General features: G+C 39.4%; 1 protein-coding gene across 1 annotated transcript in view; it reads right to left on the minus strand.

The window, feature by feature from the left end:
* IFT80 (intraflagellar transport 80) overlaps window positions 1-16,086 on the minus strand; it is a 106,230-nt gene that overhangs the window by 42,760 nt on the left and 47,384 nt on the right. Inside the window, exons 7-9 of the mRNA XM_005864124.2 lie at window positions 15,414-15,503; window positions 14,508-14,645; window positions 916-1,095 (exon numbers count right to left, since the gene is read on the minus strand). Of these exons, the coding sequence (XP_005864186.1) occupies window positions 916-1,095; window positions 14,508-14,645; window positions 15,414-15,503 (408 nt within the window). The remainder of the gene's footprint in view (window positions 1-915; window positions 1,096-14,507; window positions 14,646-15,413; window positions 15,504-16,086) is intronic.

Here is a 16,086-nt window from a genome sequence, read left to right on the forward strand (position 1 = left end):
CCCCTACCTGCCCCCCCACCCCGCTGGCCTGGTCGCCTCCACCTGCCCCCTCGCCACCAACCTGGTTGCCCCTCATGGCCCCTCTGCCGGCCTGGTTGCCCCACGCAACCTGCTGTTCAGTCGTTTGGTCGTCCCTCACTAACCCCCCCTGCTGGCCTGGTCGTAGGCAGCCATCTTGTGAGGGCATGAGGGTTAATTTGCATATTACCTCTTTATTATATAGGCTATACAAGGCACTGGGCTAGGCCCCATGGGGGAGATAAAGACAAGTGAAATATGGCTCTGGGTAAGAGGCTTACAATTGAATAGAGAACTCCTCTCTCTGACGTTCTCTACCTATAAATTATTTCCCTTTGCCTCCCATTCCACATCCCAACCTTTCTGTCTTAACCTACAAAGTATTTCACTCCAGAATTAACTCTTTTCTTCCTAATTACCAATAAGAACTTCCTATTATTTTCCCAATTTGGCTTGCCTTAGGTAATTCTTAATAGGAAAAATATTAATGAGGTTAAATAAACTCATACAACTCTAAATAAATAAAATAATGCAATCCGGACTCTGATGAGAAGGTTAGGCCTGCCTTCGTGTCAGGTCCAGGAATTAATCTAACCTGTCATAGCTGTCTACCCCTTCCTCAGCTGTATCCACACTTTCTCTAAATGATTCAAGTTTCACTATCCCTGCCTCAACCCCAGAACCTCAATAACTATGGGCACTCAGCCTCTTTTTCAGTGAAAGGTTCTTACCTTATGTCATGAAAAGGATCACTAATAGTATAGTTAAAATATATCTAATGTGACTGAATTTTTATAAACTTAATTTAAATACTATTAACGAAGATAATCCCATCATCTGTATAGTGGACTAATGTGAAAAGAAGCAGGTTTAATCAACCATAGACCATAATCATACCTGCATAGTCCTTCTTTTGGTTAATGTTACTTGAAAATTTTTCCACTCCCAGCGTTGTTCCACCACGTGTGCGAAAACAACATGTCCATTTCCGCAGGCTCCAGCAATCTGAGTGCCATCAACTGACCATGCAATATTAAATATGCTGCCAGTGTTGGGCTTTTCCAAAGCATATGACCACTTGGGGAAGAAAAAACAAGAGAAAAATTCACTTATTTAAAAAAAAAATTTAAATAAGTTTTAAACTGAGGATACATTAACATACTAAGACAATTTTTTAAAAAAACGTGCCCTGGCTGGTGTGTCTCAGTGGTTACAGTGTTGGTGCACACACCGAACAGTCTTGGGTTAAATTCCTGGTCAAGGGCACGTATCTCAGTTGCACATTTGATCCCTGGCCTTGGTTGGGGGAGTACAGAGGCAACCAATCTATGTGTCTCTCTTACATCGATGTTTCTCTCTTTCTCTCTCTCTCTGCTCCTTTCCTTCCCTCCCTTCTTCCCTCTTTCCCTCCTCTCGACTCTCTCTAAAAATCAATGGGGGAAAAAAATATCCTTGCGTGAGGATTAACCAAAATGGTTGCACATTTGATCCCTGGCCTTGGTTGGGGGAGTGCAGAGGCAACCAATCCATGTGTCTCTCTTACATCGATGTTTCTCTCTTTCTCTCTCTCTCTGCTCCTTTCCTTCCCTCCCTTCTTCCCTCTTTCCCTCCTCTCGACTCTCTCTAAAAATCAATGGGGGAAAAAAATATCCTTGCGTGAGGATTAACCAAAATTTAAAAAGTATCTTCATTCTAGAATTAGTAAGAAATATTTTTCTTAATTACTAGTATAGGGAACTAAACAAAAGAAGTAATTTTTAAGGTATACAGTTGAGTATGAATCTTTGTATGTATCCATTCAGTATTATTACTTAAAAGTAATTATGTGATTGGAAATGGTGTGGGTATTTTGCAGTTCTTGAAAGATTTTATACATGTTACATGTTCCAAGAATGTCATTAAAAATGGAAACTAAACACACACTGTATCTAAAGCGTCTTTGATATACGCCTAAAATCATGAAAGTATAGGTAATTGATTTCTTGTTTTCAGAATGCAGTAAGTGTAACCTCTTCTAGGACCTATCTATCTATGTGAGAATGTTACCTAGAGATATCAATAAGCATCAGCTGGAACAAAAGAGGTGCATGTGTAAGACAGTAACAAACACTTTTTTGAAAGATGGTATTACAGCCCTGGCCGGTGTGGCTCAGTTGGCTGAGTGTTGTCCTGTGACCTGGAAGGTTGCTGGTTTGATTCAGGTCAGGGTTGCAGCTTGAACCCCAGTAGGGGGCATTCAGGAGGCAGCCAATCAATGTTACACTCTCACACTGATGTCTCTCTCTCTCTCTCTCTCAAAAAAATCAATAAAAATATTTTTAAAGAAATTATGCAGAAGGGGACTTACAGATCAAGAGAGATCTAAGACATTTGTCAACCAATCACAATTATTATTCCTTATTTGCATCTCAATTCCCACAAACTGAAAAACAAAAAACAATTGGAAAATTTTGAACAGTGACTGTTGAGAATATTAAGGAATTATTGTTAATTATTTTTAGGTTTAATAATGGTATGGAGGTTAGATTTTTAAAAGCCTCTGTGTTTTTTAATGAGTAGAAATATTTAACGATGAAATTCTGATGTCAGGGATTTGCTCAGAATAATCTGGGCCATGGTACAGATAAGGTAGAAATTAGCCATTAGTTGACAATTGTTGGAAGCTGAGTAATAGGTAAAAGGGAATTCATTACACCACTGTAACCTTCAAATGTAAGGGGAATTCATTACACACCACTGTAACCTTCAAATGTAACCAATAAATGTTATTGTTTAGTATCATGAACTCATTAATTTTAACATATTTGATGTGCTTTAATAAATATAATGCTCCAATTAGCCCAATTTTAGCCAGTGGGATCCCTTGAAGTTGGTTCTTTAGGTTTTTTTTAATGGAATCTTGTAGTTTTGATCACTTTCCTTGTTTTCTATATGAGAAAATGTTCCAGATTCATATTTTATATTTCCTGATCCACACCTGGAGTCAGCCTTTACTTCAATGCACCCTAATGTGGAAAATGTAACTAAAACATCTTTGATAAAGCATAACCAATGGATACAGACACCGGGGGATGAGGGCATGAGTGGGGGGATGGGGGACAATGGGGGTATAAGGACACATTTGTAATATTTTAATCAATAAAGAAAAAAGAAAAAAAATCTTTGATATACACCTAAAATTATGCAAGTATAGGTAATTGATTTCTTGTTTTCACATCTATCTATGTGAGACCCGCCCCTGTATTGAGAGAAAACCTCTAGTCTAGGCCTTTTTTTTTTTTTTTAATCCTCTCCCAAAGATATTTTTTCATTTAATTTTTTTTTTTTTTTAGAGAGAGAGAGTGGAAGAGAGAGGGAAAGACAGGGAGAAACATCAATGTGAAAGGAAAAAATTGATTGGTTGCCTCCTGCATGTGCCAGGGCCCAGGCCAGAGAGGAGCATGCAACTGAGGTATGTGCCTTTGACCAGAATCGAACCCAGGACCCTTTGGTCCACAGGCCAATGCTCTATCCACTGAGCCAAACCACGAGGGCGCCCCTAGGCCTTTCTAATGAACAGAATTAGGAAATTTTTTCATGAACTCAAACTGACACTTCCAATTCAAACCCAGGAACTAGAGAATTTTTATTTATCCTCACCAATCTTACCTCAGTATCTCCTTTCACTTAGTCAAAAATCCCAGTTCTTTAGAGAACCAATATAAGTATTCAAAATAACAATATCAACATCACAACTGATTACAAATTTTAAATTTTATTTTTTCACTCTTTTGCCCTTAAGCCTATTTCTTTTTTAAAAAATAACAACATTGAGATACATTTCACATATTATAAAATCCACCCTTTTAAAGTATAGAATTCAGTGGTTTTTATTATAGTCAGAGTTGTACAACCATCACCACTATGTAATTTAGAACATTTTTATCACCACAAAAAGAAACCCATACCCATTAGCAGTCGTCCATTCCCTGGATCCCCCAGCTCATGGCAACCACTAATCTGTTTTCATTTTCTATTCTGGTCATTTCATATAAATGCAGTAATACATTATGTGGCTTTTGTGACTGGCTTCTATCACTTTAATGTTTTCAAGGTTTGTCCATGTTGTAGCATGTGTCAGTACTTCATCCCTTTGATTGACAAATAATATTGGATTGTATAAATATTACATATTTTGTTTGGGTTTTGGGGCATTTGGGTTTTTCAGCTTTTTGGCCATTATAAATAATGCTGCTATGAACATTTGTGTCTGGCTTTTGTGTGGACATATGTTTTCATTTCTCTGGTACACACCTAGGAGTGGAATTGCTGGGTCTATGGTAACTCTGTGTTTGCCATTTGAGGAACTGAAAAGCTTTTTCAAAGTGGCAGGGTAATTCTCTCTTGAGTCTACTGTGAGCGCAAGAAGCTGACAATCAAGTCAAATAGTCACCTGAAATAGTTCCTCTCCGGGTAGTTATACAAACAACTAAATACAATTAGGCTCATTTACTTAATTCATTTTTGAGTTTTTAAAAAATGTTGCCTCGGTTTGGATCCGAGTCACGGCACCAAAAAAAAAAAAAAATGTTGCCTCTGCCATTATCTTTCCCCTTCAGTCATCATATATATATAATTGATTTTTTTACAGAGAGGGAGAGGGATAGAGAGTTAGAAACATCAATGAGAGAGAAACATTGATCAGCTGCCTCCTGCACGCCCCCTACTGGGGATGTGCCTAAAACCAAGGTACATGCCCTTGACCGGAATCGAACCTGGGACCCTTCATTCCGCAGGCCGATGCTCTATCCACTGAGCCAAACTGGTTAGGGCCAGTCTATCTTTATTAAAATTATGCTGATGCTATGCTTTCATGGTTTAATTGTATTTTCAGACTATATATATATATATGACCCTAATATGCAAATAGACTGAATGGTGGAACAACCAAACAGCAGGTCGCTATGACATGTGCTGACCACGAGGTGGTGCGCATGGAACATGGCGGGTGTCGGCAGCAGGCAGCACAGTGCAGAACATGGCAGGCATTGGCCACGGTGGAATGGTGGAACAGGTGAGCAGGGGTGCCAGACCAAGGCGGAGAGCCAGCTGCTGTCATTGGAGTGAGCCTCTGGTGGTTACTGAAAATTCTTTGCTCCCGCGTGCCACGGTCCCACCCAATGTTTGCACCCGCTGCCAGCGCCACAGCCGCTGCTCACACCCACTGCTGGCACCCAGCGCCGATCGCTTGGCGCCATCAGTGGGTACGAGTGGCAGCTGCCGGCCCCAATCGCTCCTCACTGCTTCTCCACCTCCCCCTGCTCCTGAGGGGCAATCAGGGCTGGCAGCTGCCTCTCACACCTGCAGCCAGCACTACCGCTCGCACCCGCTGCCGGTGCCCAGCGCTGGTCCTGATCGCTCAGTGCCGTCAGCAGGTGCAAGCAGCAGCTGCCGGCCCTGGTCGCCCCTGAGGGCTTCTCCATCTCCCCCTGCTCCTGAGGGGAGATCAGGGCAGCGGCCACCACTCGCACCCGCTGACGGCACCAGCCGTGCTCGCATCTGCTGCTGGCGCCGGCCCAAATTGCTCTTTCAGCGGGTGCGAGTGGGGCCGGTGCCATCAACAAGTGGGAGTGGCCGGGCAGGGGCACGGAGGATGGGCCGAGACCGGCCCCTGTGCCCACCCCAGCCTCACGGCCCACTGCAGCCTCGCAGCCCACAGTTCCTTTCAAGGTGCACGAATTCGTGCACTGGGCCCCTAATAATATAATACTGAGCTAAAATAAGTATTCAACATCAATACTAAAAGTAAAAGGATATGTAAAAATTTATTTTTAGTCATCACAACCATGTAAAAATCTTCTCAAAGACTTGTAAGGTACATAGAAAATAAAAATATTTTATTTTTTGGCATGATTATGGATATTATTTTTTCTATTTTTGTTTTATTTTTCTTATACTTCTTTTTGCCGTAGATTACTTTAATATATAAGCCTTAGATCTAATTAAACTATTTCATACTAATCACTATTTGTGCCTATACTATACTAGTGAGGTTTTCTATTTTTTACCCCTAATTCCAGACAATAAATTGTAGGTAACAGTTTCCTTAGGATACAGAATATGAAAAAGCAAACAAAAATTAGTTTGGCAGTGGTTAAGTGCAACTAATTTCTAAAACCACAAAATAAGCAAAAACAAAAATAGAAAAATCAATAATTATAAAGAGTTTATAGAACACAAATATGATCTGTATTGATGATATGACCCAAGTTATTTTGAGCTGTCTAGAAAGAAGCACTATGCCACTGAACAAGAACACAACAAATTGCTGTTATACTTTTGAAAGACTTGGTAATATATTTTTATATGTAATATCTTTGTTTTCAGTATACTGGCCTCAGGTACACTAAATGATTTTTAAGATCAATATTCTCTCTCATATACCGGGAATTAGCAAGTTGCAGTGTCTTAAATCATGTGTTGCTATATATCAGCCATTTTCAATAGGTGTGCCACAAGAACTTTTAAAACATGCAATACTTGACCTCTTTTCCCTTAGATTGTCAAATAAAAAAATGACAACAGCAACATAACAATAGTTGTCTGATGTGAATGGATCAAAATTATACCTTTTTTCCAAACTGGCAAAAAATATATTTTTTGGTATGATGCAGAATTTTAGTAATTAGTTTATGTGTGCCATGAGATGAAAAATTGCTGATATATAAAACTATGAAAAGTTACATATAACAGTAAGACCAATTACTGCAGATGATAAATTATTTTGATTGAGTGGAAGAATAAATGCACAAAGGGCAATGTTCTCATTACAATGAAAAACTGGGTATTTAAGAACAGAGAAAATAAGAATGGCAGTAAGTTCTCTTTTACACAAGCAATAGCACCACCTGCTGATAAATAAAAGCAACAATGTCATTTAAAAGATAACTTATATTCAAATCTTTTCCCTTGAATTCTGTTACATTTAATTTAATAGAATGCAATTCATTAATATATTCTGCATATTTATTTATGACTATGTTAAATTGAAAGATTTTACTTTACATATATGAAGCAAGACTTCCTTAAAAGTCAAAGTTCAAAAATAAAAGTTATTATGGGATCTAGAGAAAAACTGTGGTATTATGGCTTTTAATTTTTCATCCATAAGTAATTCACTTACACCGTAACTTATTTTACTAACCACTCAATAATGTACATTTAGTTTGTGTCTGATATTCCCTGACAACCTCACCTTTATTTTTTATAGTATTTTATTACCATTTAACATACTACATAGTCATGTTGTTTGTTTTCTTACAGTCTTTCATCTGCAGGAATAAAAACTCAGAGCAGGTAATTTATTTTGTTTACTGCTGTTTAACACCTAGGGCAAGTGCCTGGCATATAATAGACTCAAATATTTGTGAAGGAATTAGTGAATATGAAAATGAGCAAATGAACATGCAATACATTTTTAAACTTCCTTAAAAGTATAATAACTATGACAAAAGTTTCAAGGATCTTGATAGATTTGCCCAATTATACTTGAGAAAAGATGTACCAATAAATGCTCCCTTCGATGAATTATGAGGAGGTCCATTTTCCCATATTTTGATAAGTGGGAAATGGCATTGTACTATAATGTTTATTTGCACGAAACTCATTGAAGAGACTGGACATATTTTGGGGTTCTGGGGATATTTACAATATATTTCCTTTATCCTTTGATCATTTTTTTCAGTTCCAGATTTTTTTATTTGGTTCATTTTTACAATTTCTATCCTTTCTATTTGTTTGGGCCTTGTTCTCCTGGTGCCCTTTAGTTCTCTGAGCATATTTAAGATCATTGTGCCCAGTTGGTGTGGCTCAGTGGTTGAGGGTCCACCTATGAACCAGGAAGTCACAGTTCCATTCATGGTTAGGGCACATGCCCAGGTTGTGGGCTGGATCCCTAGTAGGGGGTGTGCAGGAGCAACTGATCAATGAATCTCTCCCATCATTAATGTTTCTCTCTCTCCCTCTCCCTTCCTCTCTGAAGCCAATCCTATATAACAAAAGCCTAATATGCTAAGTGTCCGGCTGTCCATTCAACCAATCAAAGCATAATATGCTAATCATATGCTAACGTCCCTCAACTGCTCGCTATGACGTGCACTGACCACCAGGGGGCAGACAGTTGACTGGTCGACCAGTCACTATGATCTGCACTGACCACGAGGGGGCAGATGCTCCAGCCGGTAGGTTAGCTTGCTGCTGAGGTCCGGCCAATCTAGATGGAGCAAGACAGGCCAGACATGCCTGGAGCCCTCCCATAGTCCCTCCTGCGGTCCCTCCCCAGTTGGCCAACCTCCTGCATCCCTCGACAGCCCCGATCATGCACCAGTGGGGTCCCTTGGCCTGGCCTGTGCCCTCTCCCAACCCAGGACTCCTCAGGGGATGTCAGAGAGCCGGTTTCAGCCCGATCCCACTCAACGCAGGAGTTGCCCTCTGGTGGTGAGTGCACTCCCACAGGGGGAGCACCGCTCAGCCAGAAGCCGGGCTCATGGCTGGCAAGCACAACGACGGTGGCGGGAGCTTCTCCCACCTCTGCAGCAGCACTAAGGATATCTGATGGACATCCCCCGAGGGCTCCTGGACTGCGAGAGGGCGCAGGCCAGGCTGATGGAGCCCCCCGAGTGCACGAATTTTATGCACTGGGCCTCTAGTAAAAATATATCTTTAAAGACTTTTTAAGTCCAATGCTGGGCCTCTACAGGGATGGTATCTATTTCTTTTTTTGCATGTGAATGGGCCATACTTTCCTCTTTGTATGCCTTGTAATTTTTTGCTGAAAAATTGACATTTTGCATATTATAATGTGGTAACTCTGGAAATCAGATTCTTCCCCCTTCCCAGGTTTGCTGTTGCTACTTTTTGAGGAATGCAGTCATTTGTTTATTTAATGACTCTTTCAAACTACTTTTGCCAAAACTTTTTCTTTCATGTGTGGTCACTGAAGTCTCCATTCTGTTATCTCAGGGGTCAGCTTCTGACCTGATAGAGCCAAAAAGAAAGAAAAAAAATACTCTCCCACTCTTTTCCAACTGGTTCTGAGCTGGGGCACTCTGTCAACCCTTAGCCAGGCCACCTATAGTACTTCCTTTGCCTTCACCTCCTGCTTGTGATACAAAGCTCTGCCCAAAGTTCTGCTAGTGATACAAGCCTAGCATCTTCCAAGTCTTTCCTGGGCCTTTGTCTGGTCCTGGGCATGTGTGTTGCACTCTGGATTCATGTATCTTCCTCTTCAGCCTCCTCCTTCCTAGGCTTTTGGTCTGACTGCTGCTTGCCCCACCCACCGTCCCTTGCCCCAGGAGGTTTGGTAGTAAGTCTTTAGATGCTTTCAATAGATGCCTACTGGGAAGCCACTCCAGCTCTGAGAGATTTCCAAAGGAGGCAAAACAAAGATAAGTCTCTGTTTCAGTCTGAGAACCACCAGACATGTCAAAAAGTTCAACCACAATTTTTTGCGAACATAGTTCATATAGTCTCTTCAGGCACCAGCAAGCCACACGCTACCATACCCATGGCCACTCCCAAGCTGGAAATGAGGAATGGTAGGCAGGTGAGCAAAACATGCCACAATGCTTTCTTACCAAAATTTAGCAGTTTCTTTTTTTCATTAAACATTCCCCCTAGTTGTTTTAAGTTTTGAATTAGATTCTAAAGGTCTGAAAAAGTTGAATCTGACATTTTTTGCCAGTTTAATGGTTTGTTGAGTAGAGAGACCAATTGGAACCCCCTATACCACCATTTTCTGTGACATCACTCCTTTTTTTGCTCATTTTTATTGAAGAACTTTTTAAAGATCTTCATTACATTTATGCAATCGATACCTTTCATTAAGAAAGAGTCACACTACAAAATCATAAAGAAGGAAAAGATATAGTATATAGCAACTATGAGTATACTGTTAGCCATGTAGATATAGCTATATATTATTTTATCTCAGTGAGATCATAAAATAAAATGCTCTTCAAAAATCTGGTCTTTTCACTAAATAACTTATCATGAATATCTTTCCAGGTTTTTAAACATAACCCTCTTCCCCATTTTTAAGAGTTGAGGGTAATCAATTTTAGCTATATAGAATAATAATCTAATTAGTCTCCTACATGGGAAATTTAATTTATTTCTCATTTTCATTATAACCACACTATGATGAAATTATTATGCATACATCTTTGTGTACTTGTACAATGACCATTTAGAGAAAATTCCTAGAAGTGAGATCAAGGAATATATGTACATCTAACACTTGTATTATCAAACTACCCCTCAAAAAGATGGAATCAATTCACATTTCCATCAACAGTGTGTAAATGAAAGAGCTCATTTCCTTCTACTTGAGTAAACCCAAGGTTTTTAAGTAATTGTTAATCTTTTCAATCTATTCGGTAAAATACATCATTACTTATTTATTTTATATGTATACTAGAGGCCCGATGCACGAAATTCATGCAAGAGTAGGCCTTCCTTCCCCTGGCTGCCAGCACCGGTTTCCCTCTGGCACCCAGGACCTGGGCTTCCCTCGCAGCCTCGGCTTTGTCTGGAAGGATGTCCAGTCTAATTAGCATATTACACTTTTATTATTATAGATATTAGTTAACGTGAACATTGTTTCATGTTTATACTGGCCATGTGCATGTGTTTCATGAACTGTCTACCCATGTCATCTGGCAATTTTCCTGGACAATTCCTTGAATAGTGAATCTCAAATAGGTAGCTCTCTCTGTTTCACCTTGAGAATCACTGTAGTACTTAGCATAGCTCTCAAATGTGCAGAACTGATTTTTAAAAACTCATGATTATCCCAGCCGGTGTGACTCAATTGGTTGAGCATCGTCCCATGCACCAAGAGGTTGCTGGTTCGATTCCCAGTTAGGGCAATTGATTTCAGGATTAATTGCAGGCTTGATCCCCAGTAGAGGTCATGTAGGAGGCAGCCATTCGGTGATATTTCTCTCTCATCAATGTTTCTATCTCTCCCTCTCCCTTCCTTGCTCTCTAAAATCAATAACAAGTTATTTTAAAATGTTTATGGCTTAAAAAAATAAAAATATAAAAACTCATGATCAAGTATTTTAAGTAAAATTTTGACATGTAAAGAATGATAATAGCAGAATAGCTGCTACCAGACCAACCTTCTTACAGATAACATTTATACACTCAAGACAAAATACAAAAACAACTACTTGAGGACTGGAGAGCAGTCAAAAGTAGGCAGCCACTCTGGAAAATAGTTTGGCCGTTCCTCAAAACGTTAAACACAAAGTTACTATTTAACCCAGTAATTCTACTCTTAAGTACATATCCAAGAGAAATGAAAACATGTCCATACAAAAACTTATGCACATTCATAGCAGCATTACTCATGACAAAAATTGAAACAACCCACATATCTACCAACTGATAAATACAAAGCATGTCATATTCATATTTATATACCAGTACATAAAAGCCCAGCAACCGGAACGGTCGAACAATCAGAACGATCGAAACAACCAGTGGCTATGACACGCACTGCGGCAGCCAACCAGCCTGATCTGGGCCCCGATTGGCCCCCCCCCAGCCGGTCCCTCCCCTGACCGGCCCTCAACACCCCAATCAGAGGTGGGGCCGGCTGGCCAACCTCCTGCAGACCCTCCTCCTGCCGGCCCGGCCAGATCACCCATACACAAATTTGTGCACCGGGCCTCTAGTTATGAAATATTATCCTATATAATAAAAGCCTAATATGCTAAGTGTCCAGCAGTCGTCCAAACCAATTAAAGTGTAATACACTAATGATATGCTAAGGCTGTTCAACCGCTCACTATGATGTGCACTGACCACCAGGGGGCAGACGCTCTGATTGGTAGGTTAGCTTGCTGCTGGGGTCCGGCTGATTGGGACTGAGTGAGACGGGCCGGACACACCCTGGAGCCCTCCTGCGGTCCCTCTTTGGCTGACCAACCTCCCGCGTCGCTCTCCGGCCCCAATTGTGCACAGGTGGGGTCCCTCAGCCTGAGCCCTCTTGCAATCTGGGCTGAGGGACACCCCCTCCAAGTGCATGAATTTCATGCACCGAGCCTCTAGTCCTATATAATAAAAGGCTAATATGCAAACTGACATAACGACTGGTCGCTATGACACACACTGACCACCAGGGGGCAGACGCTCAATGCAGGAGCTGCCCCTGGTGGTCAGTGTGCTCTCACAGGGGGAACGCTGATCAGTCAGAAGCCAGGCTCATGGCTGGCGAGTGCAGGGGCAGTGGCGGGAGCCTCTCCTGCCTCTGCGGCAGTCGGACATCCCCCGAGGGCTCCCAGACTGTGAGAGGGCACAGGCCAGGCTGAGGGACGCCCCCCCCAAGTGCACGAATTTTGTGCACCAGGCCTCTAGTTTGTCCATAAAAAGAAATGATGTCCTGATATATGTTGCAACATGGTCAAACCTTAAAAATATCACATTAAGTGAAAGAAGCCAGTCACAAAAGGCCACATAATGTTTTAATTCTATGTATATGAAATGGCCAGAATAGGCAAATCAACATAAAAAGAAAGTAGACTAGTAGTTGCCAGGGGCTAGGGTGACGTAGGGAGAAATAGGGATTGACAATGAGTGTGTGATTCCTTTTAGAGGGGAAGAAAATGTCCTAAAATAGGGTGTGGTGATCATTACACAATCTTATGAATATACTAAAAAAACAGTAAACTGTACACCTTAAATAAATAAATGCATAGTATGTGAATTACATCGCAATAAAGTTGACTTTTTTTTAAAAAGCAGGCAGAAACTTGAGGGGAATCAAAACTAAAATGGACAATGTTAGAGTGTAATACATTGTGAAAATGAGAGTACATATTCTATAGACTTAGAAACATTGATAAAAAAAAAAATCAGATGAAAAGTACTCTATTAGCCCTAACCGGTTTGGCTCAGTGGATAGAGCGTCGGCCTGCGGACTCAAGGGTCCCAGGTTCAATTCCGGTCAAGGGCATGTACCTTGGTTGTGGGCACATCCCCAGTGGGGAGTGTGCAGGAGGCAGCTGATCGATATTTCTCTCTCAACAATGTTTCTTTCTGTCCCTCTCCCTTCCTCTCTGTGAAAAATCAATAAAATATATTTTTAAAAAAGTACTCTATTATCCTGATTTATAACTAAGACAAGACAAGACAAGAGACCTACATGAGAGAAACTTAGAAAAATAGATAAACTTTAGATACTCTATGGAAGGTACCATGAAAGGAAGTCAAACATGAGATGGGCCTTAAAAAATGGGTAGAACTCACTAAAAATAAGACAAAGGTGAGAGCATTCCCATTCCATAAAAGAAGGCTGAGAGCGTCAGTGAGAGCAGAGAAGATTCAAGAGTCAGTGTTCGACCTGATTTGAGCACAGATAGAAGCTAGGGAGTTGTGGGAGGGAAGATTAACTGGATTTTATCGCATCAGGTTTAGGAGAACTTGTAACCCCAGGCAGAGGACTTTATTAACAGTCTTATTAAGCCACAGAACAATTAAGTGATTTCTTCATAGTTGGAAATAGTATGGAACAGTCCCACTCAGATAATGCTGCTGCTTCTGGAGCAACTTAGTCTTCCAAGTACAATCAGGAAATGCTGTGGAGCTTGGCTTTTTGTTTAAGTTCTAAACAGAACTGGTGTGATGGAAGGCATAGTCTCTCGTGTGGAAAACGCCTCACACATACTCAAACATGGAATTCTTGACAAAAAAAACAAAGTCCTTTGGTTTTAAAATGATAATTTTTAAAATTTACTATCAATTTCTTACCAAAAATATGCAACCAAAATTTTTGTACAAAACATATTTGACAATTTAAAAAAGGTTTAAAGCTGAACTCTCCATATTGATTGAGCATAAATGTTAATACTTTAACTACCTTATCATCTTTTACAATCATGCTTAAAATAAGTTATTTCCAGAAAGACAAATAGTAGAGAACATACCTATTCTTCAAACTTAGAGAGTTTGGTCTCATAAATCTGGAATTGATTGAACCAGTATATTAAGAAGACAAATTATGGTTGTTTGCGGCAGCAGTCTGCGGTGTTTACCTATGCCGCCATCTTGGTCTCTCCGCTACTATCAATTTCTTACCAAAAATATGCAACCAAAATTTTTGTACAAAACATATTTGACAATTTAAAAAAGGTTTAAAGCTGAACTCTCCATATTGATTGAGCATAAATGTTAATACTTTAACTACCTTATCATCTTTTACAATCATGCTTAAAATAAGTTATTTCCAGAAAGACAAATAGTAGAGAACATACCTATTCTTCAAACTTAGAGAGTTTGGTCTCATAAATCTGGAATTGATTGAACCAGTATATTAAGAAGACAAATTAGAAAGATTCAATCAAATGCAAGTATTGAAAATGTTTTTTAAATATTGAGAACCAGGTGTGTTGTGCATTACCACATTTATGACAACACATCTGTGATTGCTCACCACTATAACTTACCCCAGTTTTATCACACAAACGTAAAGTATGAAACGATCCAACAGCAAATAATTCTCCATCTGGAGCCCAGGCAACTGAAGTAATAGGATGCTCATGGGGCTGTGAATTGTATAGAAGGCGGCCATAACTATCCCATACCTACAAAAGCAAATTTTTAAAAATCTTTTATAACAGTCATCACCACATTATTATAAACAAGTTTGTTCTACAGTGAGATATCAAGTAAAGATTTAGAAATCATCACTTTACAATATTAACAATTAAATATCTTTACTATCACACAAGGGGGGTGGATAAGCTGTATTCCTTGAAACCTAAGTATCTCAAAAAATACATATTATAATAACGTCACAATTTTCAGAAGCTACTTAATTAATCAAAAAACACCCATTTTAAGTCCTTTTAAATAATGAAGTTTTGAGATGATGCATTTTTTTGCTTAAATTCTTTGTTCAACAAGTGTTCTATCAACCTTCTCTCAAAGCATTTATTTCAATTAAGTTTCCTCTTACTATAGTTACATTAAATCTTATTCTTCCCCTAAAATTATTTTGGTCTAAAGCTAGTAAATGTTTAATAAACCAATAAGCTTGATTTTTAAAAACTTAAATTGAGTTGATTTAAATTGAGTCACTAAAACTAGAAGTTGTATTTATGTTGCTACTTACTAAGTCAAATTCTATAGGTCAATGAGCACAGATAGAAGTTAGGGAGTTGTGGGAGGGAAGGCCAATGAGAAAGTCAGCACTTTAAAATACCACTTAAAATAATAACTAACAATATGTTAAATTACTAGAGTTAAATGACATGGCTAAAGTAAAGTACTAAAAGAATATCCATAGATGCTGAATACTTATCAACTAAATTTGATTCTTTCAACCAGGTGATAAGTTCAAACATACATACCTTATATTTACAGTCTTCACCAGCAGATAAAATTAAATCATTGACTGAGTTCCAATCTACTTTTAAAATAATGCCATCATGAGCTTTCCACTATGAGAAGAAAAAAAGATATTAATTACAACTTCAAGAGCACTGAACAGTTTTTTTTAATAGGAAAAGACATTTTGCCTCTTGTCCTCTCCCTGAGATTCCCATCTTCCTTCATAGTCACTGTGCATAACCTCATTTGCCTGTTTCATTTCTAATTTACACTAATGAAAGCCCCTAGCACTATGACATCCACTATATAGTTTACATCCTTATAAATTTCCTCAGTTGCATGAACTTCAGATGGAAAATCACTTGCTGTTGAACTATTCCAAGCTTGACATTTGTGTGATAACACCGGAATGAATGTCATGCACTCCAAAACTTGTTAAATCCAAATCTTGCTCTCCTCTGTACAGTTGGCCCCATTATTGCTGCCTTCATTCTTGTTAACTAATTCTTTTCTTTTTTATAAAACTTCTACTACCTGAACACTTTCTTTAGTACTCTCTTCATTCCCTCTGCATATTCTCCTAAGCTTCATTCTCTTTACCTTCATGTCACTGGCATAGTCACTGAACAACTAGGAAAATCTTCTGCTGCATTTACTATATAACAAAAGGATATATTCCACAGATATTTATAT

This window comes from Myotis brandtii, unplaced genomic scaffold (genome assembly GCF_000412655.1).
Source record: "Myotis brandtii unplaced genomic scaffold, ASM41265v1 scaffold186, whole genome shotgun sequence".
Lineage (NCBI taxonomy): Eukaryota > Metazoa > Chordata > Mammalia > Chiroptera > Vespertilionidae > Myotis > Myotis brandtii.